This window comes from Aythya ferina, assembly GCF_964211825.1.
Source record: "Aythya ferina genome assembly, chromosome: 6".
Lineage (NCBI taxonomy): Eukaryota > Metazoa > Chordata > Aves > Anseriformes > Anatidae > Aythya > Aythya ferina.
In genome coordinates, this window is record NC_140303.1 from 13,846,185 (window position 1) to 13,871,214 (window position 25,030).

The 25,030-nt window shown below is 37.6% G+C and overlaps 1 protein-coding gene across 4 annotated transcripts in view; it reads left to right on the top strand.

Moving 5' to 3' along the window:
- Window positions 1-2,809: 2,809 nt before the first annotated feature.
- Window positions 2,810-25,030, top strand: part of PCNT (pericentrin) — a 79,348-nt gene continuing 57,127 nt past the window's right edge. For 2 of the 4 annotated variants that reach the window (XM_084524325.1, XM_084524327.1), the window contains exons 1-15: window positions 2,810-3,048; window positions 7,459-7,671; window positions 9,256-9,306; window positions 10,028-10,207; window positions 11,622-11,765; window positions 13,216-13,380; window positions 14,577-17,051; window positions 17,158-17,250; window positions 17,463-17,639; window positions 18,590-18,845; window positions 20,628-20,686; window positions 20,856-21,030; window positions 21,625-21,761; window positions 22,243-22,354; window positions 23,708-23,740. In XM_084524325.1, coding sequence (XP_084380451.1) covers window positions 2,974-3,048; window positions 7,459-7,671; window positions 9,256-9,306; window positions 10,028-10,207; window positions 11,622-11,765; window positions 13,216-13,380; window positions 14,577-17,051; window positions 17,158-17,250; window positions 17,463-17,639; window positions 18,590-18,845; window positions 20,628-20,686; window positions 20,856-21,030; window positions 21,625-21,761; window positions 22,243-22,354; window positions 23,708-23,740 — 4,345 coding nt within the window. In that variant the 5' untranslated portion in view covers window positions 2,810-2,973. Of the gene's footprint in view, window positions 3,049-7,458; window positions 7,678-9,255; window positions 9,307-10,027; window positions 10,208-11,621; window positions 11,766-13,215; window positions 13,381-14,576; window positions 17,052-17,157; window positions 17,251-17,462; window positions 17,640-18,589; window positions 18,846-20,627; window positions 20,687-20,855; window positions 21,031-21,624; window positions 21,762-22,242; window positions 22,355-23,707; window positions 23,741-25,030 lie in introns of all 4 variants that reach the window. The other 2 variants (XM_084524326.1, XM_084524328.1) reach the window with 1 other exon arrangement.

Consider the following 25,030-nt stretch of genomic DNA (forward strand, 5'->3'; position numbering starts at 1 on the left):
TCACCTTTTTGGAAAGTGCAAGAGCCTTTGACAGGGAGTTGCCTAGGTAACAACTTTAGCATAAGCCTCATTATGCAAGTAAACTCTGTAAATATAGAAATATAGTTTACTTAGGCAAAAGAAACAAACAAAAAGGTTTACATTTAGGTTGTTTAAAATCTAGATTCCCCCCAAAATTACTGCAAACTTTAAAATTTGTTATACAAAATAGCATTTGACTCTTCTCCATGCTCTTTTCCTGGTGTGGAAAACGTGGCTTATACTCCTGTAACACATCCCCATTCAGATGTCTTTTTTTTCTAAGCTAGAGAATCTATTTATATCTTCTTCAAGCGGCAGATTTTCCTTACTCATTAATTTCACAGCTTGGAAGAGGCTGGGAAAATATAATGCAAGTGCCCACAAGGACACTTCTTCTATCCATCTCTTGGCCTCTGCTATCAGCCACGCTTAGGAGGTGCTGCATGCTACACTTCTGATCAGACCTTGTTTGTCTGGCTGTTTGTCTCATGTTTATCCTAGTTACTTGTCTTTGTACATTTCCATTTCATAAACTCTCTTGTGATGGGGTCACCGGAGCTGCCTGTAATATTTAGGCAGTGATGTAGCAAAGCAAGAGCTGCGTTGATGTTTTCAGACAACCACTGTTACTATTCATTGCTGATGGCGTAGTAGACTTTTTGACTGCTGATGAATTTTAAGTTGATGTTTTACCATTAACTGGTTTACTAAAGTGCGCCCTAGCAGTTAAGTTTCTAGACCCTTCATTGCAACAGAAATATAGGGTTACAAGAAAGGTTGACAAAAACAACCAAGTTGAAGTATTAAATTAAAATATAGTGAGTGTTAAACAACTGAGATGACATATAAAAAAGAGCAAGAGAAATGCTGTGGGTAGCCCAGAAATACATTAGCTAAAAAATGCTTTCCAGCAAATCTGTTAAGATTGGGCTTTTCTCACACTTCTGGATGTCCTGGTCACAGCAGGATCCCTACTGCTTGGATATCTTACAAGCTCCTAATGACTTGCCAGCAATATACCAGACAGACACAAAAGTGTATTGTAGAAAATGATCTATAGTTACAGTGAATCACAAACTAGGGATCACAAATGAACATGAAGATGCAAAAAAAGCAAAACCAGACAGTTTTAATTCTACAGAGCATTAACAGGAGTGTTATGTGAGAATAATTATCTCACAGGAGATAATTATTCTGCTCTATTTAGCAGTGCTGAAGTTATTTTGAATACTCTGTCTAATTTTAGACATGGCAGTATAAAAGGGAGAAGGAAGTCCAGAGAAAAAAAATGCTAATAATGGTAAATTTATGTAATATAAGTACTGAAGAAGACTTGGAAGAACAGGCTTTGTTTAATTTATTAAGTAAATGATGAGAGGGGGTCAGCTAGCAATATTTAAATTAGTGAAAGGAAATACAGGTCCCAGTCAATTTATTAGTAAATGATAGAGCAGTAATGTAAGAAAAAGCTTTCACAGAAGGTGTTTATAAACAATTTACAAAACCAGCCGTGATGAACATCATAGGCAGATTAGATCCTTCTTTAGGCACAAGAATTGCTTATATGATGAGGTCCAAACCTGTACTGCTTTTCTATGATGTCTTTTATTGATTTTGATACTTTATGCCCTTGATTTTAATTACCATGATTTCTAAAACACACTAGAAAAGGAACCAACCAGACACAAATGGAAATATCAGGAGACAATAAACTCTTGTGCTCAGGTTCCATAGAAAGGATTCTTTCTCATTTCTTAGAAGAGGATTTTAATTTATTAAAAGAGAGGTAAAAATAATGAAAAGAGTATTAAGAGAATGAAAAACACACACACAAAGAAGTTCACCAGTGGAGAGGTATATGCACTTTCCTGCCGATCAATTATTTGCTTCTGCCAATTTTAATGCAGCAAATTAACAACCAAGAGCTCTCAAGCGCACTATATATATAGCATATATATAGTATATATAGTATATACAATATATACATTATATACTATACACTAGATATACACTATACAACATACTACATATATTATATATTATGTATATTATACATAGAATATATATAGAATGCATATATATATTCTATACATACTACATATGTGTTCTATACATACTATATATAGTATACAATATGTATAGTATATATATGGTATATTGTATAGTGTATATCTAGTGTATAGTATATAATGTATATATTGTATATACTATATTATGTACTATACATATATAGTATGCTATATTATTTAGTATGCTATTGTAATAGCATACTATATATATATACTATATATATACTATATGTATATACTGTATATATATATAGTATATATACTATATATATACTATATATAATATTTAGTATATATATAGTATATATATATTATATATAATTATAATCATATATATTATATAGTATGCTATTGTAATATAATTATGTATATTATATATAATTACTATAGCATAATATGATACTATGGTATATAGTATATACACCGTATATACAGAGGGTGAAGCGAACTGAGCGCCCTGCCCCTGAGGGGCGGGCCGGTGTTCCCGGGGCAGCAGCCGCCCTGTTTCTATTGGCTGGCACCGCCTCGGGGCGGGGCCTCGGCGGGCGGCCCGTTTGAAAGTGTCCATCCAGCGCGGGCCCGCCCGCGGCGCGCGGCTCTCCCATTGGCGGCCGCTGAGGGGGGGGCGGAGCAGAGGGAAGGCCCCGGCTCACGACGTCGATCCCAGCAGTCAGTTGGCAGGGGGTGGGCGGGGCGAGCCTAACGGCCGCTCCTTCTAACTGGCCGGCGGGCAGGCAGGGAGCCTCCCGCCCGCTCCCTGATTGGCTGGCGCTGGCTGCGGCCGCTTCAGCCGAGGCGGGCGGGGCGAAGCCCGCGGGGCGGCCATGACGGGAGGCTGCCCGCGCGCCGCGCCGTGACAGCGGCGGGCTCGGCCCCCAGCACCATGCAGGCGGCGGAGGAGGACGAGGAGGGGGCGGCGGCCGCGCGGCGGCGGAAGCTGGAGGCCGGCAGAGCCAAGGTGGGGGCGCGGGGAGCCCCGGTGCGTTACGGGGCGCTGTGAGGGGCGGGGGGGCCGCCGGGCGCTGCCCTGGCTGCCGCAGCGCCCGCTCCCGCCCGGCAGCTCCGCGCCTGCCTCGGCCTCGCAGCCCTCGCACCTGGTGTGTGGGGGCAGCCTCCTCCCTCAGGGGGTGCGTGGTTGGCGTTTGGGTTGGTGCTGGGAGCGAGAGCCTTGAGGACAGGAGCTCCTCGGGTTGGGAAGTGTGGTTACCTGTGGCAGGGCTTCTCCTGGTGTTTCTTGTCCAACTCTTCTCTAAGTGCGGTGTCTGCTTATAGTTAAAAAAATGGGTGCTTGCCTTGAACGAGTCGCCAGTTCCCACCTGTTGTACAGCTGTTGTTTGCCATTGGGGAAAAAAAAGTAAGTAGGGACCTGAATTAAGTTTCAAGTGATGTCTGCACAGCCAGTACTGCATCTTTTTGTTTGTTTGTTAAACTAGGTGCCAAATATCTCGTATCTTACTGTTTGCAAACAAAAATCATTAGCAGCCTTGTCCCTGGCAGCTCCATCAATGCTGCTGCCTTATGGCAACCAACAGTAAGAGAAGAAGAAAGAGTGTAGAAGTGTAGAAATGCAGAGATGGGTGTAGTGCTCCCTTTGCTTACTAAAATGTCACAGAGATCCATTATTTACCTAGCAGACTGTGGGCACTAGATTTAAAAAACAAAAAACAAACAAAAACAAAACAAAACAAAAAAAAAAACGACACCTGGACAAATTAATAGAAGAAATGTTTATTGGGGCTCATTAAACACAAAGATCCTGTGTTTCGGTATAGGAAGGCAAATGCCAGCTATAGATTCCTTGGTATGCTCAGCTGGCTTCTAGCCAGCTATGTGCTTTCCCTGCTTTTATGTCTTTACTTACATGCCTGCATGTAAGATGGACATTCGGTCTTATTCAGTGGTCCTTCTCATGTTCTTAAGCCCACAGTAGTATTTGGTCATGTCGCTGAGTAGGTTGGCTACTGGACTGTAACTTGTTTAAGAAAATTCCTTTGGATAGCTTGTATTTTTGAAGAAATCACTAGGGAAACATCTTTCTTTAGTGTTCTTATTCGTGTTGTCCTTGTGAATGCAAATATTATTTTGAAAGTGACTAGGTGCAGTGCTTTCTTCCTCTGGTGAAGCCCTACAGCCGCCTAAGGCAATTCCACCTGTAGGCCAAAACAGCAGCATTCATTGTTCGTCCAGGTCAGCTTCCTGAAGCATCTCGCTGCGGTGCTGCACAGGACAGGAGCGTGAGGCTTGTGTGTTGCAGGCGTCTGGTTACAAGGCAGGTTGCTACAGCAATGTGGTCATGCTAACCGTGTCTGATACTGCTTGGATCTGGAGGTGTGAATTGTTGTTTAGTATGTTGCTTGTCTAATCCAGAAGTCTTGGTCTGCTAAATAATGATTTGGGAAAGGGCTATCATGCGTATGATTTTCTCTTTAAAACAGTGCCTGTGGTTTTTCATGTGGGGATGAAAACTCCATTATTGAAATGTATTTGAAGTTGCCACCAAATAATAAAAACAAACCCAACTTCTATATCAATTAGAAATTGACATTTGGCAGCTACTAAATACTGACTGTGTCAGGTTTTTCAAATTTCCATTTCTCATAAATGTAATACTGATGGTGAGGGTAATAATTGGAAAACGTAACCAAAAAACTCACACCCCAACAAACAAAAAATTGTGATCTTTTTCCTCTCTTCTCAAGTTAGGTAAGGTGTGTGTTAGCCTGCTGTACATCTGGTTACAGAGCTGTGTGCATCATACCTTGTGTGATGTTTCTTCTGTTCCTGCATTTTATGTGGTAGGAACTCAACAAGGAGTGCATGTTTCCCAGGAAGTCTTCCTGCTTCATGAGTTTGAGATTGTTAGAAATTCTTTCTTGATTGTCCAAGAGTACTTGCTTATGTTTACTGTATCTAAGAGGTGGGTGTCTGATTAATCTGTTCCTATTTGGGTGCTGATGTGGTGTTCTGCTCTGTTGCATTTTCTTTGGATGTTCTTTTGGTACTGGTTTCTGAAATGTGCAAAGCAGTAAGTCAAAGAGTAAATGATGTTCCCAGGAGGCTGGGGAGAGCTGAGCTGCGTGCCATTTGCTGCAGCTTTCCTGTGTGCTGGCCTGTGCCACTGGTGTGTGTTAGTCAGCCTAGGATGCTGTGGTGGAAGGTTGTCACCATAGCAGTTCATCAAAGGGGGAAGTAAACCCTTGTGGGCCTGTTGTAGTGCCAGGATGTTCCTGTGGCTGTACCAGTCCAGAAGTGCCATGTGGTTGCTGTTTTTAACTGGCTTAAAAACAGCAGCTGACCGGTGGAAGTTAAGTGAAGTTTGAATCTATCTGTAGCTGTGAAAAGGCTACTTCTGTGCTGGGAGCTGCTTTGGATACTGTCATGGGCAGTGCTGTTGGTGCAATGTTGGTTTACTGAGTCCTGGCTAAAAGTAAAGGTCTCACCCATGTATGTGCTGCTAGAGAGCAAACTGAGGGTCAGGTCGATCAAAAGGGGCATGACGGGATCTCACTGTAATGGAGGAGGAATCAGTGCTAACTGCTTTCTTCATATTAATATGTACTACTTTGTGTCACTTGATTGTGTATTGTCTAATGACACTTAAATTTATGTAGCTCATTAAAGGCTTTGGAAACCTGGTAGTGCCCTAAAGGATGCTTTTCCTCACCCAGTGATCCCATAAGTTTGCAATTTGACTCCAGACACTTTCATGGGATAATAAATCCAGTAGGTACCAGGACTTTTGGAGTAGTTGGTAATTCTTGTATAATGCTTACTTTGCCTTCATTTTTTAAATATATAAGAATTTGACAAAAATTTCTTTTTCGGTTTGTTTTTGAGATGTGCATTTAAAAATTTGTACTTGTATAAATGTGCTGTCATGGTAAATCTTATTTTTTAGTGACAAATACCTTTTTTGGTCTTGCTTCATGAAATCAGCGACTCCTTTCTAGGATGAGAACCCTCTCTGCCTTTTGTTTCTCATCTTCTCTATGCATTTTACTCCGATTTTCCTTTTTTTTTTTTTTTTTTTTCCTGCTTCAGCAGCTTCCTCTACTTTCTGTTATTCTGCAGGTTTTCTCCTGTCCCCTTTTCTTGTGTTATCAGCTTAATTAGTGCAGTAGCTATTTTTCACATACAATGCCATCGGTAAGTGTTAACACCTGACATCAGCAAATAGTATTTGTCTCACGACAGCTTTATTTAATGGTCTGCAGGACTTAATCATGAAAAAAATGTTGGTATATAACTTAAATGCTTGCGAGAAACCGGTGTCTTTCATATCTGCATAAAATGTATATTTGCGGAGTGTAGATACTGTGTATCTGCTGAGTAGTTAAACTGTCAGACAGAAGTTTCTGTAATGAAATTGACATGGGTGTAAGGAGAGAGAATCTGAGCCAAACAAAGGGGCAAGATTTTTCTGCAATGTTTGCTGTATTACAGGAAAACCAAGCTAGAAAACAGTAGATTCTCTCAGATATTGCAAGTAGAGCATGGCAGTTGTGAGTACTTCCATGCTGTCATTATTTTCACTATCTATTGTATCTCAGTGTAGTCGATAACCTTGGGGAAGGCTTTTTCCCTACTAGTTGGACGCCTGGATTTATGCTGTGAGGGAGATGCTGCTTGGAAATGCTGCCTAAACATAATACTGGAGTTGAAAATACGATAATCCTTTTTAAGCTGTTTAAGGTGCTAAGGAAAGTTGGGTAATAAATTCTCTCAGTGACATTCTTTGCAAGTCCCTGGTGCTTCACAGAGCTGTGATAGTCTGATAAAGTAGAGCATCTGATTCTTCAACAGAAGAAATTAAAATGACCTGGCTTAATTAATTTTCTATTTATGTACTATAGTCTGCGTTCTTGCTGGGAAGTTTTGCTGTATTCACTTAAGGGGGTGGCAGGGAAGGAGCATGAGGACTTACTTCCGATAATTTTAGTCTTAACGCTTGTGCTCGCAAAGATCTGTTTAATGCATTTCTAGGGGGTTACTGGTTTTGCCTGTCTTGCAGAAAGACTGTTCTTTTTTTCCTGATGATAGTAGTATATTAACAACTTGTTCCTTTACTAATCTGTCCTGCTGTAATTCTGAATTATCGTTGACAAGTGAAGTTTCACTGAGTAAAATTTGATTCCTGTGTTGAAATGAGTCTTTATAGTACTGGTGTGAGATTTCTTGATTAATTGCACAGTTACCCAGTATATTCTGAATGCGTAGAAAGTAGGGAGATAAAGCAGGTTTTCAGCACATGTATATATTTTATCAAGCTGGGATAGTTCTCGTCACCCATGAGTGCGTTAATTTTGTGGTCCTGCTACCTTTTCCTCACTTACCTCTCCCTCTACCTGTTCCAATCTTTTCTGCACAGTTTGCTTACTTCAGACAACGAAAAACAAAAGGCGACATCGCGCAGTCGCAGAAAAAGACGGCGAAGAGGAAGGGCTCGTCTGTCCACACGCATGACGTTCCGCAGGAAGAGCACGCACTAGTGGCCCAAGGCTGTGACTCTCCAGATGTTGGTAACGGTATAGGGAATCAGGCTGAAGACACCAGCCTCTTAGAGACAACAGCAGAAACAGAGGTAAATGTTAGTATTTCTTGTGTTTCACTTCACTCCACCTGCAGATAGCAAGTATTCCAGATGATTGTTATGTTTAATTGCGTATTAGCTCTCTGGCATTGTCAGCTGGCTGCTATTGAGAAGTAAGGAAGTGACCTTTTTCTTTTGTCATAGTTAATTCTCTTAAGGTGATATAACTGGAAAAAAAACACTATTTAACAGGTAACTATGCTTATGCCTGATGTATTTGAGGATGTTTGAATGGGTAACCTACTAGAGGAAGTGCTGTAGGCATGTGAATAAACGTGGAAATATATAGCCTGTGATATAGCTTGAGATAGCAGTTGTCTACTAATAGGTTTACTCATCTGTTTAAATTAAGCAGTTGCTTTCTTGCTTCAGCTCACCAGCAGTTTTTTTGGTCAGCTGTGGGTAGTCACATAGCTTTTCCATCTTTCTTTCTCATAATAATGTAGTTTTGAACAATATTTTTTAATAGGAATTTCTTGCGTCGGAAATGGCTGACTATGACTTTCACAAGCCTCAAAAGCTACAATTCAACTTCCTGGCTACCACAAATTGTATCCATCTCAATCTGGGATTTTACTTAGTCATTTGAGTGTGTTTCAGCACTTTCTCTAAGCAAAGTTGATTTGGGAGGGCAGTGCATTCTGCATAAAAAGCAGCTTGATGTATTTTCAGAAATACAACAGTAGCATCAAACTAGGATATATGCAAACCTGAAACAATGCAGAATACCATTTTGTTTATTATCCCATCTGTTGTGACAGTATTGCTAGTGCTTTGAGGATATCTTGAATGTATCACAAGAATTAGAAAGGCTTTTATAAAACTGCATGCTAAACTGTCAGCATTAGAAAAAAAGTTTGTAGTATTTTTGTCACTTAACTGTAGCATTAGCAGCTGTGCTCTTGTTAAATTCATGTGAACTTAAGAGTTTTATTTTAAGTTCATTGCTAGTAAAAACCTTCTGTCATAATACCCTGCTTATAAAGTAAATGGAATTGCTTTCTAGGTGATGTAGACAGTGGTCAGTGGAGACTTGGTGCTGATTCAACATAAAAGCAGGGCTGTTGGCTCCCTTTTCTAAATAGTGCTAAAGTCATTTTATTTTGTGTTATGGGTAAGTCTGGTGATTGTTTAATGTCTTTGAAGATACCATGCTACAGTAAGAATATGCGTCAGAAAATAGTATTGCTTTTGTAACTGAATGAGTTTGATATTTCTTAACTCATTCTGTCAATTAACACACTAATATTTAGTGGTAGATTAAAGAGTGATCAACTGTACTTGCAGGCCACAAAAGCAGGAGATAAAACATTGAATTTCTATGGTGAGACTTAGCCCTAAATTTTTATATTAGTCATTCATAATAATTATAAAAATTCTGCATTTATTTAATTGATTTGACCATGGATGATCATCCAAATAAATGTTTAAGTCAGTCTCTCTCTGTCATTTGTGTGTTGTCTTGCAGTGTGGACCTTTCTCGCTTGTGCTTAGTGTTTCCAAAATAATTCTGCTTTTCCTTATGTACCTTTAAAACGTCTGTGATTTGGTGTTTGTTTTATGTTTGCTTACCAGAGGAGTGCTGATATGTCCATCCATGATGCAGTGGATGATCATGCTGCTGAAGTAAGTGTGAATTCTTTCTGTACACTTAATAAAAGGTGCTGATACGTATCTAAAGGAAGAGTATAACTGGTTACTAAAGTGCTGTGTGTATATAGATACTCAGCATTCTTATCAAATGCCTTTTATAGTTAAAGCTGGCATTGACGTGCACGTGTGTACTAGTTGTGAAATTGGTTGGTAAGAAAAGTGTACTGAAATCATAGGACTTGTCTGGATGAATTTGAATTATGTTTTTAATTTAAAAGTAGGCTTATTCTTTAATTGTTTCTTACATTTAAAAACAAAAATAAATAAATCTGAAGTGCAAGGTACTGTCTCTTACAACAGAATTGTAATGATATTGCTTCTAAGAAGCCACAGGGTTAACTGTAGCAATTTTTTCTTTATACTCAATTTTTGTTTTGCTGTTTGAAGCCAACATGGCACTTTGCCACAGTTTGGCTCTGTAGTATCACAACTCTTCTGCCCTTTATCTTGTGAAAATGTTACCTATGGAAAAACTATTTGAATTTTTAAAGAATTAAAATAAATTATTTGAAATAAAATTTAAAGAACTTATAAATATTTCTTTTTGTTAAATATGAAGTTTAATTGTTGATTTACTTTTAAAATAGAATTTGCCCAGAATTTAAGTTTGCATCTGAATTTGTAGCCAGAATTGTCATAAAACAGAAATGGTATATTGTTTTGGTGAATAAAAAACATTTTTTCTTTTATGAAGGAAGTTACAATAAATTCTGCTGCAGAATGCAGTGAGCTTGATGCTAAGATGTGTCAAACTAAAATAGCTGAGTTAGAGGACAGACTTCTGGAGAAACAGGAAGCGGTTGAAAGGCTCACTGCACAAATGGATGAACTACAGGAACAACTTACCCAGCAGAGAGACTCTATGCAGCTCCAGGTATGTTTGATAGAAATAGACAATAGGGTGAGTATAACTTTATTTTAATTCAAAAATATGTAGGACACAAAACTCTAAGTGTTGTTTTTTATTGAAAAGTACTTCACCTTATTAGCATGTGTTGCCAAAATCAATACGTATATTTTCTCTTCATCTGTTAGTGTAATCAGTGTCCAGGCCTTCATATTATTTGTATCAAATGTGGATGAAATTAGATTTGAAGTAATTTTATTTTGAGAGATTTTGTTGAAATGCTTAGATAAACATTTCTAAGCAGAAGAATTTTGATATTTCCTTTTTTTTTTTTTATTAATTTTTGTCTTGCTGTATTGAGGAGTGAATCTTTACAGAAAATACTTGCAAGAATCACTAAGAAAAGCAGCATTAATCATTAATTGAATTGGGGTTCAATGTAAAAGTATAGAGCTTATATTTTTACAAATACTGATGTTAAAAACATATACATCAAGGTCATTCTTTCAAGTGGTGGAAAAACAAGAACAAAAGAATGTATTCTTCAAACTATTTAAAAGGAAGAGCTTACTGAAGTGTCATTGTTCCAGTGGATATATACCTGAAAACCACTTAGTAGATGTAGCTAGTCTCCTTTTAAAATATTCGTGCGGGTGGCAGACCTCCCTCTTTCCCCTCTTTTCTGCTGAGATGACAAAGATCATTATGCTTGGTTGTGTGTTTTTTCTGGTGCTTTTTTACAGGTGCACTTTTTAATATGGACAAGCAATTAAGTAGGATAATGTAAATTTTATTAAACTGACATAGATCTTTCTCTCTCCAAAAATATTAAAAAAGATATTTTAAATTTCCCCTCGCTAGCATTTTTGTGTAAAGGTAAGTTATCGGGTGCATCTGAAGAATAATTTTCTGTTTTATGTGTTTTTTTCCTCTTTTTAGGATTGGGAAACAAAAATGTTTCCTGTTGGTAAGGAAACACCTTGAAAAGATAGATGTGATTACCAAAAGGTGTTGTTAATGTATCCCATCTCATTAGCTTTCTCTTGCATGGCTGAAGAACTGACATAGGAAAAAATTTAGGGGGTACTAAGTAAATCTGTTACAGCCTGTGGAAGACTTAAACTTAATTGCTTTTACATCACCAATATGACCTACAAAATTTCCAAGTAAAAATATATTTTTCATTATGGTATCCTGTCATTTGCTTAAAACAAATGAGTTTTAGTTAGCTTCTGTATCTCTTTGAGATCAGCAGAAGATTTCTTTTATCACTCCTGTTAACATGTTTTAACAAAAATATTTCTAATCCTATGGTGTGAACTTAATACAAGTTCCATCTAACAGTGGATTCTAACAGCTTTGCTTTAGGCAAGCTCACTCTGTTCATAATATGCTAAGAATATTTTCATTTTAAAAAGTGTATTTCTTGTGACTCACTTAGGAAACAACTGTTCAAGAGCGAAATGAAGTTATAAGGAAACTAACAAGCTGCCTTCAACAGGTGAAGAAGGATCAAAATGACCTACAAGAAGAGGCTTCACATGTAGCTGATCAGATCCATGACTTACAACTTCAGTTACATCAGGTATGCTCCTTCTCTAATTTTAGCTTCCTTACAAAGGCAGGTGGAGGGAGGGGGAACAGATTTTGAATTTAAACGCACAAAACATCCCAAGCTTATTACATACCTCTTCATAGTTCAGTTTGTGATGCAGCAGTGAAAATGATTTCAGGGCAAGGCAGAGTTGTGGTTGTAGGTTGTTTTTTTTCAGTTGCTGGAGAGAACTTCTGAGACATTCTTGTTTTTCCACTTACGTCTATGTAATATTTGGGAGGTCATTATAATCTTGTCCCTCAGTTTAGTATCTTTTAGGGAATTTTCCATAATACTTTGTGTTTGGGATCTGTACACAACACTTGCTGTATCAATGTGACCAGTTTACCTTGCCTTTGTAGAAGAAAGCTCTGTGTGGCTGTATAATGCATAGAGAGAAATGACTGTAACAGCTGAGCTGTAATACAGAAACTTATGTTGAGGTAATGTGTATTGTTTCAAAGAGGGAGATTGTTGATGTAACCCCTTGATACATAGGAACCTGCTTCTGTGCAAGAAGTTGATCGTGGAACTGAGACCCTGGATGCTAGGACATATTATGTCCTTTCATCTGCTTTTTTTAATGATGTTCAGTGGCTACTTTCTGCTAACACCTGAATGCTTGTTCTTTGAGGAGGCTTGTAGTATATGCCAGTAGAAATAATTCTCTGCTGAATGAAATTCTGACTTTGGAAAAGAACAAAAAATACTGCTTTGTGTACAGTTCTAAATGGTATTGACAAAATATTCAGTAATGGTGAAAACTGTTCCACAAATAATTGTTGGGATTTCCTCCGTAAGCTGTTGAAATACAATAATAATGCCTCTAAATAGCAATTCAGGCATATTTTAAGTAAAGGCTACTAACATGGTGCAAATTGTTCATGGAATCGCGTCAATTTTTGTAAAAGGTAAAAATATTAGTACTGTCTTGAATATATTGATATTTTTATTGGTTTTAGCAAAGTTTTTAGAAAGCATTTTAAAAATTTAAAGTTAATAAAAATGCATTCTATTTTGCCCTCAGACTTCTTTTTTTTTTTTTTTTTTTTAAATGGTGGTGGTAAACATTTTACTTTGATTTTGGAGGAGTTGGGAAGTGAAAAACCCTTTACTATTGAGTTGTAAATAGTTTGGAAAAAAGTGTTAGTTTTGTTCATTGTCTTCTTAAATGAATGTCCATTCTGTTGGAAGTCCTGTCTCATTTTGGGACCTTCGTAGAGATGAATTACTTAACAATTTAACGTTATATTTTTACAGTTCTTAGACACCAGTTATGTTTAAAATACTACTGACTTTTTAGGAAGTTTCGTATCCACTGAGAATGAAAGAGACAGTAGATCTATATTAAATGAATATGGTATATTTTATGCATGCGGTGAGATTAGTGTAGGAGTTAATATAATATAAATGTTCTGATTGTGAATACATATGTGCTCAGGTTAATGAGATGCTAAAGAGTAAAAGCACTGGGAAGAAAGAGGTATTAGAAGCCCAGCAGCAGATGTCCTTGTTTCAGAACCAATTTAAAGAACAAAATATACGCTTGGAGATGCTGCGTCAGAGAGCACATGACCTAGAAGTACAGCTTGAGTCTTCTCAGAAGGTAAAACTGCTTGAAGTTCTTTTATAATTTAAGAGTTCTAGACAGTCACGTTTTTGTTTCAGTTGTGTAAGCCGAGTTGATTGTTTTTGGAGGAAGAATCTGTAATGAATGTTTAATTTGTGCATGAGCTAGTATGGTTGCTTCAGAACTGAAACTATTCTTTAGCCTGTAATTAAAACTACTCTTCTGAAGGTAAGAAGATAAGGCAAAATAGCTGTTCACAATTTAATTTTTTTGTAAGAAATGAGAATTCAATTCTGGCTCTTTAAAATTTGCTTAAATATTGAAATTAATCAATCTGTTTCCATAACAGAAGAGATGGTCTTTAACTCTGTTACTCAACTGTTGTATAAGAAATTGCAGTCAGAAATAGGACTGCTGAACTGACATGGGAAGGTAATTGGCAGAGGCTTCAAGGGGATGAAGGTTGCTGTGCAAGCATGTAATAATTTTACTGTTGCATTTGAACAGTTACTTTTATTTTGATATACATTTTAACTGTATCTCTAATTATGTTAGTTTCAGATACAAAAGAGAAAACCTGGAGGGAGCATTTTCATGTAAACATTTCAGGAAAATAAATAAAGTTGAAAAATTCTGCCACCTTAAATTACATGTTTCAAATTTGGTGATAATTCTGAACTGCTGAAGTGGTATGGTCATGGGACAAAACAAGTCTGTCTTTAGAACCAAATTTATAGGGATTATGGTTGCTATTATATATTGAAGGAGTATCTTAGAAGGTCTGATTTCCTTTAAGCACACAACCAGCCATGCCATAGGTAGAAGTCTTAAATTTTTAAGTCAAAGATGAATCAAAATTTGACATGGCTGTTCTTTGGCCTATTTCTCCAGTGGAAGGTGTTTTCTGTGTGTAAATGGATATGAGATGAAGAGGTGTCTGCAGAATTTATTATTTGACTCACTTCTATTCAAAATACATGGAATTTCAGACAGTCTTCCTTTCTCTCTGGAGTCAGTGGCATATTATTTGTTATTCCATGGAAAACTTGATATTATCATGCTGATCAGTGTTTCAGTAGTGCATCCCACGGTCAAGGATATGCTTAAAAATCATATTGCCTAGGCCAATGATGCTCTATGCGCTTAAGGGTATATATTATTTGTGAAGAGACATGAAAAACAGGAGGTTTAAGGAAAGTAAAACATCACATTTCATGTATTTTATTTTTAAGAATACCAAAGATAAGGAAAATCTGCTTGTTCTAATGGAAGAGGGTACGAAAGATACAATACAGCAGCTATATGAAAGCATAGGAGAAAAAGAACAACATATTAAAAGTCTTCAGGATCTCCTAACATCAGAAAGATTTAACTCATCTGTACTACAACATACTCTTTCTCTCCGGGACTCAGAAATAACAGAATTAAAAAATGAAATAACATTATCAAAAATGAAAGAACAGCAGTGTACTGAAGAACTGAAAACTAATCACGAAAAGGATATTTGCAAACAGTTAGAGAACTTGAGGGTTGAGCTAGAGAAATGCCACAGAAAAGAGATTGCAGAAACCAAGCAGATATATGAAGAAGAAATGATTTTAAAATATAAAAATGACCTTGAACAGTTAAAAAAAGAACTCTCTGCTCTGAATTCTGAAGAACACAATCAGAATTTGAACAGCATAATAATCGACTTAAATAATAGTCTTCATGAGTCTGAAATTCATAAAGAAAATTTGAGGAAGAAACTTGAAAACCAGCAGGAAAAATTCCAGAGACAGAAGACTGAAATTGAGGTTCAGTACAAAATTTTAATTGATGTCTTTAAGTCTCGTCTTTCTGAGGCAGAAGAGCAGGTCAAGGAGGCCCAGCAATATAAACAAGAAAAACAGCACTTGAATGAAGAGATTCAGGAACTGGATTCATGCATCCACGGATTACATAAAAAGCCTCTTTTTGAGGCTGAAAACAGTGCAGATGCAAGGCAAGAATACAATGAAGAGATTGTCTCCAATAAAAATCTAATGATCTTGAAGGAAAAACACACTTTACCAGATGCTTCACTCTCTGCAGCTCTGGTACTTGAGGAGGTAATGAATAAACCATGTCAGTTTAAAGGTGAGGAAGAGTTTGTTCCCGAAGAACTAGAGTTCCAGTGCGAACTGGGAGTAGACTCATCAAGAGGTGAATCAAAAAAAATAATGAGTTCACGGATTGAAGAAAGTGAAGGTAATGAAGGAGATTACCTGTCTGAAGAACAATTGTCGGAACCTACATTTTTCACTGTTGATGAAGACATGCTGGCTAAATATCTCGTCTCCACAGAAAGACCAGAGCAGTCATATTTGTCAGGCAGTTCTGAAGGTTATGCCATTGAAGAAGATAGATGCAGTAGGTACGGATCAGACAGTAATGTGCTTTTAGAACCCAGCATGGATTTTAAATCTCCTCTATTCAACTTTGGCCTTGATGAAAAAACATGTCATAGCAGTTTGGCTCAAGAGACTTTTGAAAAGACTGAGGTGGAAGTAGAGGACTTCATTTCATTTTTGTCAGATGGTTCCCTGCAGCAAAACAAAATAAGCAACTGTGATGTTGTGAAGGATGATGAGAGAGCTTCACACATCTGTCTACTAAAGCAGCTAACTGAACAGCTTCATGAAAAGGAGTCAGCCTTGGAAACATCTCAATGGGAGACCCAAGAAGCTGCTGGAAAATGGAAAAAAGTATTAGCTGAGCTCTCTCTTATGCATGTGGAACTGAACAAGGAACGTGAAGCACGGGTTTGTTGTGAAAAGCAACTTCTTCAGAAAATAGAAAAGGAGAAAGAACTTGAAAACAAAATAAGCCACCTAATAAAGCAACAGGGTGAGAATGGTGGCCAACCTTACCATGCTGTGGAGCCTTTAACACAAACATCAGAATCCTCTACCTGGCAACAAATGCTGAAAGACCTCCAGGAAGAAAGAGAAATGTTGATGGTGCAGCTGCGAACTCAGGAGCAATTAGTGAAAGAAGTACAAGAGCAGAAAACAGCTTCTGATTCTGTAACAAGTGAAGTACAGTCTCTCTTTGGGCGTCAGTTGGCTGTTCTGCAAAGTCAAAGGGATCAAATGCAGACCCAGCTTGATGCTCAGAAGGCTAAAAATCTGACAATAACAGAACTTCTTGGTCAGAAAGCTGTACTTGAAGAGACATTGCTAAAAGAACAGGATTTGCTCAAAGCTGAAATCAGTAACAAAGAACAAAATTTAGCACTCTTATTGAAGGAAAAAACAGTGTTGTGCAAGAGATTATCATCCATGGAGAAGGATCTAATAAAAGCAGAGAATGCTTTAGCAGCAAATGCTAGCATCATAGCAGATCTTGAGAAAAACATATGTGAACTTAATACTGAGGTGCAAAACCTCAAAGAAGTACAGGAGTGTGAAAGATTGGGATATGAGGACAAGTTGAACTTGAATAATGCAGAAATTAATAAACTTAATGCTGAAATAGAGGCAAAAAGTACTGAATACAATGTGAAAGAAAGCCAGCTAATTGAAGAAATAACTCATTTGAAGAAGGTTCAGCTGGAGCTTGAAAATCGCTTGCAGGAGTCCTTTCAGTCTGCACAAGCTGTGCAGGAGGCACAGTCTGAGATGGTGAAACATTACAAAGAGGAAATTGATAAAATGGAGTCTCAGCACCTTGTGGAATTAACTAAAGTGAGTTTGACACACAAGAAGGAGGTAGGCAACACCAATAATGGCAGTTTTTGGGTTTCAGAATACTTAAAGTACTCACTGCAAATGTTTCTATCTCTGTTTTCAGATAGAAGAATTAAATAATGAAATAAAAGATAGAGCTGAAAAGCAGCAGAAGTTAGAGGAAGAAAGAAAAGAACAGCTTGCTTTAATAAAAAAGGTAAATGGGGTAATCAGGCTTATTTCAGAAAAATAAACAACGCAAGATTAGTTTGTCCATAATGTTTTGGAGGTGGAAAAATCTATTTGTAACTGTTTTTATTTGTCTTTGATTTGGGGTCTTGGGGAAGGGAAGATTTTGACCGGTAACTTTTTAGTGAGACTAACAAACGCTGTTTTGAAGAAAAACCTTTACCTGAGTGTTCTGTGCAGGTACATGAACGAGAGCATGAACGTGAAATCTCTGAACTAATTACTAAGCATGAAGAGGAAATGGAGGATCTCCGTGCTTCACTAAATAGAGAACACCAACACCTGTTGGATGAACTTCAGAAACAAATGGCAGCCACACACAAAACAGAGATTGAGCAAGCCCAGCTCCAATCACAGGTAAAATAAAGAGACACAGTAATTACTGTATTTCTTGCAAAGAGAAGGCTCCTTGATTTATAGTTTTTTGTTTCTCATGTGTATGCTATTTTATGAAATGCTGAAATTTAATTAAGAATGTTTCTTTAGTGGGCAGTAGTTGATATGTTCTGAAAGAGCTCCCTAGGATCATCCTCACTGCTATTGTATATTGACATTAATTTCAAAGGAAATCTGATGCTTCAATTAATGGCCTAAAAAAAACAAAAAGACAAAACAGTCAATTTTCATGTCAAGTTTGACAAATTTATAAAAATAAAATATATATTAATGTATATATTCCATTAATGTAATTTGTGTTACTTCTGTGTTTAAGTATGTAAGCCTGACTTTCCCCTAAGTATTTACTGGGCTTTTGAACACTTCCAGTAAATACAAAGTAGAAATGGTTAAGAACGTGTCTAGTCATAAGTCTAATTACAAGATACTGGTATACTATGTAGTTTATCCAGGAATAGGAAAGTTGTCAGCCTGTTTTAGCTGCCATTTCTAACTGATGGATGTTTAATACTTCTGGTGAATTTAATTTCCACTTTTCAATACCACTTTAGAACTTTGCTTTGAATCATTTTATAAGCAATAGCAAATAAGAGGAATTTCGTAATAGACAATGAAGGGATGTGGTGTGCTTGTGTGAAGAAATTGTGAAGAAATGGACAGATGCAAGGTATTTGGTTGGAGATAAAGTTAAGAGGCAGGTAAGGGAAACCACCTACTTTACATGGAAAATAATTTTTAAATCTGTAATAGAAGTCAGTTGATTTTGGGGTTCTGTCCCTGCCATGAAGAAACATTTTTCAACTACAGGAAAGCAAAACTTAGATGCATTAGTAGTTGAAAGCAATTCAGACTGAAGCTAGTGATGAAAACAGTGAACAGGAGAGGGACATGCTTTTTCTTCTCCATTACAGACCCTGCACAGTCTCGAATTGGAAGCTTTACGCCTAAGCTTAAATAATATGCACACCTCTCAGCTTGAGCTTACTCAGTCTAACTTGAGAAAAGAAAAGGAAACTGCACTTGTGGAGCTACGGGAGATGCTCAATGATAAGCGTGCTCAGGAAGTAGCAATTCTGCAAAGCCGCCATCAGCTGGAGTGGGAGAAGATTAAAGAACAGTGCTTGAAGGAAAAAGAAGACCTTAAGTCAAAGTATCAGCAAGAATTAGGTATTAAAATTGAAATCCAATCAGTATTATTCTATTCTTTGCTATCAGGGTGTAGAGCTGGCCTTTTGACTGAAAGCTGGCATTGCCTTGATTAGGGGCATTGGCTAGGCTTGCATGTGCACGATGACATCTTACATGCAAAAATGAAGTTGTCTAGACCTAGCCTTAATTCTTCTTCAGCTACATTGGTGTTTTGTTACTACCTCTGATTTAAAAAGAAAAAAAAAATACTGAAAAAACTAGCTGGTTTTAGGAAGCGTTAGACAGAGATGTCCCAAAGAATTTAATCGGTGCAAAGTGTAGAGCTTTTACCCTATATGTTTAAGGGTCTTTTATTGTCCTAAGTCAACATTGGCTGCTATGTTCCCAACAAGATAGAAAATTCTTCCTGGCTTGCATGCTTTTATGTTTCAAAAGTAGGAGAAAGTAGTTGGAAAGGAACTGAAAGGCTCAGTGAGAAATTGAACCAGCTGTTTTTTCTGATGTATTTGATATCAGGTTGTGTTTTGTCATGACCAAGAGGAATGGTGCAGCTATTAGAACTGAAGGCCTGCTGATGGTGGTCGGGGCATTTTGGAGACTTTTTTGCCCCCTCCCAGATCAGAAGAAAATTTCTGAAGAAAGATAAGGCCTGCAGCAATTTTACTGAACAAATTTTAGGAAAAGTTGTCCTTCCCTGAGAGGTGGATGATGTTTTGGGTGCTTTGTCTCTTTGACTCAAGAATAGAAAGGCATTTGCAATCACCAGTACAATGAACCGATGGCATGGTGGAATTTGGGAATAGGAAGAGGTCTGGGCGTAGTTCTCAGGATCAGTATTCTTTACATTTTGGTGCTGTAACTTGATAGGAATGTAACTGCTTCAGAGTGCTTGATTGCAGGGACTGAGAAAAGTCCAGAATCAGGTGAGGCAGGAGAGAGGAGAGAATTATGGATTCTGTTACCTGGAAGGATAGAGGGAGGTGGTGATTGGGCATGGCCTTGACTCATTTGGGTGTTGTGACACTTGTCTTTTAACATAGATGAAATTTTGTCCTCTTCTTGACCACTGGCTGGATAGCTGGTACCATCTCAGTCTCTGGGATCTTGTTTCTCGCTGAGAAACTTCAAGTAATGCCTTAAGATAAGGCAACAGTACGTTGCAGCTGTGAGGAGGGGACTGATAGCACTTTCCAGAGTTCTTACAGACCAAGAAAGGTGCTGAGTCGGAAGTTGGAAAGAATCTGGGGAGGAGTTGAGAAGGTGTCATTGACAATGGAGCAGACAATAGCATCTGACTTCCATTCTGTTTCCTAGGCATTTTTAAAAGACACTTGAAAAGAGGTTGCTACTTGCTGCTGCCTGCTAATTCTTTTGCCATGTCTCTGAAGATACAGATGGTTCTAACACTTGAATGTTGTGCAATGAAATACTGGCAACTAAAATGATATTGATACGCATTTGAATAAATATGTTTAGGAATAAAGGAGGTGGTTCATATCCCTTAGACTCAAGTAAACTTCGCTTTGCTAATTAAGCTGACTTTAACCTCTAGACTTGTCTTAGCAGTTTTAACTGCTAATATCTATCATGTTCTAAACTGGAAGTGACTTACTGGGATATACATAACAGTAGATTTACGTAATGGGTTTAGATAGAGCCCAGCACCTTATGCTGCTGCATGCCTACCTATTCAAGACCTGAGTTTGATGTTGAAAATGTGTATTTCACCTATATTTCTGCTTGTCATTTAAGCAAGATATTTTATATACATTTATTAATAAATAGTGTTTTATTTCACAGTTGATCAGAGAAAGAAAATAGAAATGGAAATGGAAGAGAAACATATCCAGATATTAGAGGTATAAATTCTGTTCTTATACAAGAAAAAATGGAACTTCTTCCTGCTCTAGTTTAGTGAAAAAAGTCCTGCCTCTACAACATATTTATTTAAAAAAAATAAAATGGGGGGGTGGAGGGGAAACAACTAAATGTGTTTGCTTTAACAATGTTCATATCTTGCTCTCTTAGACTGTCAAAAGAGACTGGGAATTAGAGTCCAAGATGCATTTAGAAAACATGTGCAAAGAGCTCTCTGAAAAACATCAGACTGAGATGGCAGAACTGCAAAAAGCTCTGGAAATGGAATTAGAAAAGGTCAAAGTGGAGCTGGGACATGTTTCTCTTGAGAAGGAACAGTCTGAATGTAAGTGTCATGGTCTGGGAAGTGCTTTTCTTTATTGAACAATAAGAAAGCTAAGTGTTCTAAAACAGACATAAAAAGCAAATATAAAATATATTAATATATTACTTCAAAACTGGGTTGATGGCATGAGACTGTCTTGAAAATAGGACCTGAGTCTTCATAGTCCTTCCTGGTCATCTGTTCTACTTCTTGCTGCTGAGGGTTGTTGGAGGAATTCTGTGTTTGTAGTCCATAAAGAAATGTTTGATTTCCTTTTCCTGGTAAACGTGCTTCTAGTTCAAGGTGCTTGTTTATATATACAGAGAGCAGATGCTCATCTCTCTGGTACTACTGCTGGTTACCTCTTAGTTAACAGTGTGGGATATAGAGAACTAGGTAGCTCTGTGTAGAAATGTTAGACTTTGAAACCCTTTATTTTTCAAGATTTTTGTAATGATATGGGAGTACTGTCATGTATGGCTGTGAATCCTGTAGGAAATGTCATAAGCCAGCATTCTGTCTGGACATATGCCTTTTTATTTTCATCACAGTATGGTTACGTAGGTTATTCAGCATCCAGGATGGTGATGTAACAGAATTACTTTTTAATTATAGTAAAATGTATAGATCTTGAGAAACAGCACCAGTTAGCCATCACAAAGTTACGTGAACAGCTGCAGACTGAACATAACCAACTCCTAGAAGATATAAAGATGAAAAGCCAAGAAAAAGAGCAGAATCTTCAGAAGGAGGTAAATAGAATTTCTTAGCTTTGAAGGGTTGATTACTCTGTGTGTCACAAAAATAGACTATATACTCATCACTTAGGTAACTTGTTTGTATTTAGGGGTTTTAAAGAAAATGCAAAGTACGTTCATAAAATAGGTATATACTCTGGGTCTTTAGGGATTCAGAATCTTCTGAACACAACTGCTGTTCTGCAATTCAGTGCCACTCCTTCTGTATTAATGCACTTGATGTTTTGGTTCCTAAGTTACTTTCTTATCTAGCTAATACTTAATTCTTGCTAGTGATGACAAATACAGCATCGGGAACAAAACTCTCTGTTAGAGGTGTAGGTCTAACAGTTAAGTACTACTCAGTATCTCTGGTAACCTGGGTCAGGATCTGAGAATCTGTTTGTCACTAGTGTTTCTACCTTGTCCTGACAGAACTGTCTATGTTGCATGATAATAATCAATTAGAACAAAACTATTTATTTTTTCTCCATAGCTGGAAAAACTTCATAACATGCATGAAGAATTCAAGACTCAGTCACAAGAAGAAGTCAGGCAGCTTTGGTCTCAACTTGACAGTACCCGAGCAAATCGGCAGGAGTTAAATGGTATGTTCAAACTGGATGCGTTTTGTTCATATGGAACTATGCGTTGTTGATATGAAAAGCTTTTAATCATGTACCAGAAGCACACATCTAGGTCACAGATGTGTAGAGTAGGTTATACCCTAGTGATTGCGTGCCTAGAAGGTTTCTCAAGTGAGAGGCAAGTCAGCGCTGTACGACTAGTCAGTCCTGCAATGTCAGAAAGCGTGGTGTGGCTGTGACAAAATGCTCACTCTTGTCGTTTTCTTTTTCCCTCCTGCTCTACCCCTGCATGCTATAAAAATTTTTAGTGAAAAACGCTTTAATTGCAGCTTTAAATGTAATGTAGTTCAAATGGAGAAAATGCTGATCTATGGAATGTGCTCCTATTTATATTCACTAGAAAAAGGGCTATAAATTCAGTTGCGAAAACTGTTAATTGTAGCTAGACAGTAAAGATGACTGCTTGGTTTTCACGAAGTTTGTAACTGTGAAGGTGTTCTCTTTTATTTGGATATAATTAGGAGATCAGTGTTGTTTTTTTTTTTTTTTTTAAAGCAGAAATCTTTCAAAAACTGAGTGATTAGGTTATGTCTTGAGGTAAAAATGTTTTATTTCCTCTTCAGTTGTGAGATGAGTTAAATAAAAGCCTTTTTCATTGATGCTCAAACTGGAGATTCACCGTCCTCTGAATCTTCTGAAACACATAATTCTTAGATATAGAAAAGCTTCAGATTAAATATCTGTATTTTAAAAATAGAATAACAACCTTCAGGTAATACTACTGAAATCAGAATGAATGATGATGTTTTCCTGCAAGGCTAAAAATAAGCTGCTTTTTCCAAAAGGATGGTTTAATTTTAAAAAACAAATCACTTAAACAGGAGCAGTGTTCTTTTTTTTTTTTTTTTTTTTTTTGGTTAGTCTTGTATGTATCTGCATTAAAGTTTTAAAGTTTTAAAGCTTGAAAGAAAATCTCTGGGGTATTGACAAAATGTGACATGGTGAGCTCTATATATCTTAAGATTTCTTATTGACATTATTAAACTTAGCATAGTCAACTTTATGGTGTAGTAATCAGTTGACACTCTTTTGCTTGAAATGAAATGTGAATCTCTCAGGTGTATGTGCACAACAGATGTATAATAAATGAAAGAATTAATTTTGAAGAGTTAAAACAGCTAGGCAACATGATTTTAACACTGCTGTATGTGTTTCCTTTGTATTCAGACAGCATGACTTAGTATTTGCTTGAACTCCTATATTCCCTCTCAGTAGCCCTAATCTTTATTAACCCTTCAAATGTCTTTCTATGTATCTAATCACTCACGTTACCATTATTTGGACCCTTTCTGTTTCTCCTTCATCATGCTTGAGATGGTGAATCCAAGATGGAAGCCCATGTTCCAGGTGAGGGTATCTCTTTTTGCATGAGGAGATCTTAATGTTGTTTTGTTTTACTCTACTTTTCTCCACTCAAGTCGTCATTTGACAACGCATTTGAACTGGTTTGAGGACTTAGCACAGTGGTTTCAGAACACAGAGCAGCATTCCAATTACCTAGCTGCTGACTAAAAAATTATATTCTAATTCAAGTTGTCTAATGCTTTCTTATGTTAATGTTATGCCAGCAGACTTTGCTGGTTAGGTAACACCTACCTGAGATTGGACTTTCCTTGCCTATGCCATTAGTGTTCTCACCAGTCCCTGCTTGTCACTTGATTCCTCTGGTCCCTGTACCTGTCAATGGCTGCCTTAAGAAGCAGACTTAGGCCATGTGCTTACTGCTCATATTCTTTCTGTTTGCATGTTTGCTGTGAGGATTCTTTTCTCCACGTGTGTTTTCTGGTGGGGTATACAAAAACATACTGTGACAATCAGCTACATTGCTTCTTGAGTGGCATCCTCTGGGGCTGTGCTGTGATAAAGGGTAGCTTGCTGAAGCAGCCAAGATGACTGTTTTCTACTGCAGTTGTTCAGTCTGGAGAAGAGGAGGCTCAAGGGAGACCTTATTGCTCCCTACAACTATCTAAAAGGAAGTTGTGGGGAGCTGGGGGTCGGCCTCTTCTCACAGGTAACTAGTGATAGGACTAGAGGGAATGGCCTCAAGTTATGCCAGGGGAGGTTTAGATTGGAAATTAGGAGACGTGTTCTCAGAAAGAGTAGTCACCCACTGGAATGGGTTGCTAGGGGAAGTGGTGGTGTCACCATCCATGGGGGTGTTTAAGGAAAGGTTGGGCATGGTGCTTGGGGACATGGCTTAGTGGGTGACCTTGGTAGTAAGGTGATGGTTGGACCAGATGATCTTGGAGGTCTTTTCCAACCTTAATGATTCTATGATTCTATTTTTTTTGTCTAGTTGGCTTTTTGATCCAGTGAATTTGGCTTTTGTGCAAGCTTCTGATGGATAGCCAAATGATTATTAAAGTATTCCAGACTTTTTTTTTCTTGTGCCGTGTCTTTCTGCATAGTTCTGTGCTAAAGTTGCTTTTCTTTGGAAGTTTTCTCATGGAGCAAATTAAATGATCTTGACTGAAGATTAAACATTACTGCAGAGCTCTACATGTCAATGGCCTAAGCTCAAGGCACAAAGAAACTAGGGAGGCTAACAGTCTGTTGAAAGTTTTGATTGTTGTGATAGTGGTTTCTCTGAATGCAGTATAAATGGTGTAAGTTGTTTTACTGTCTTCTGAGGAAGGA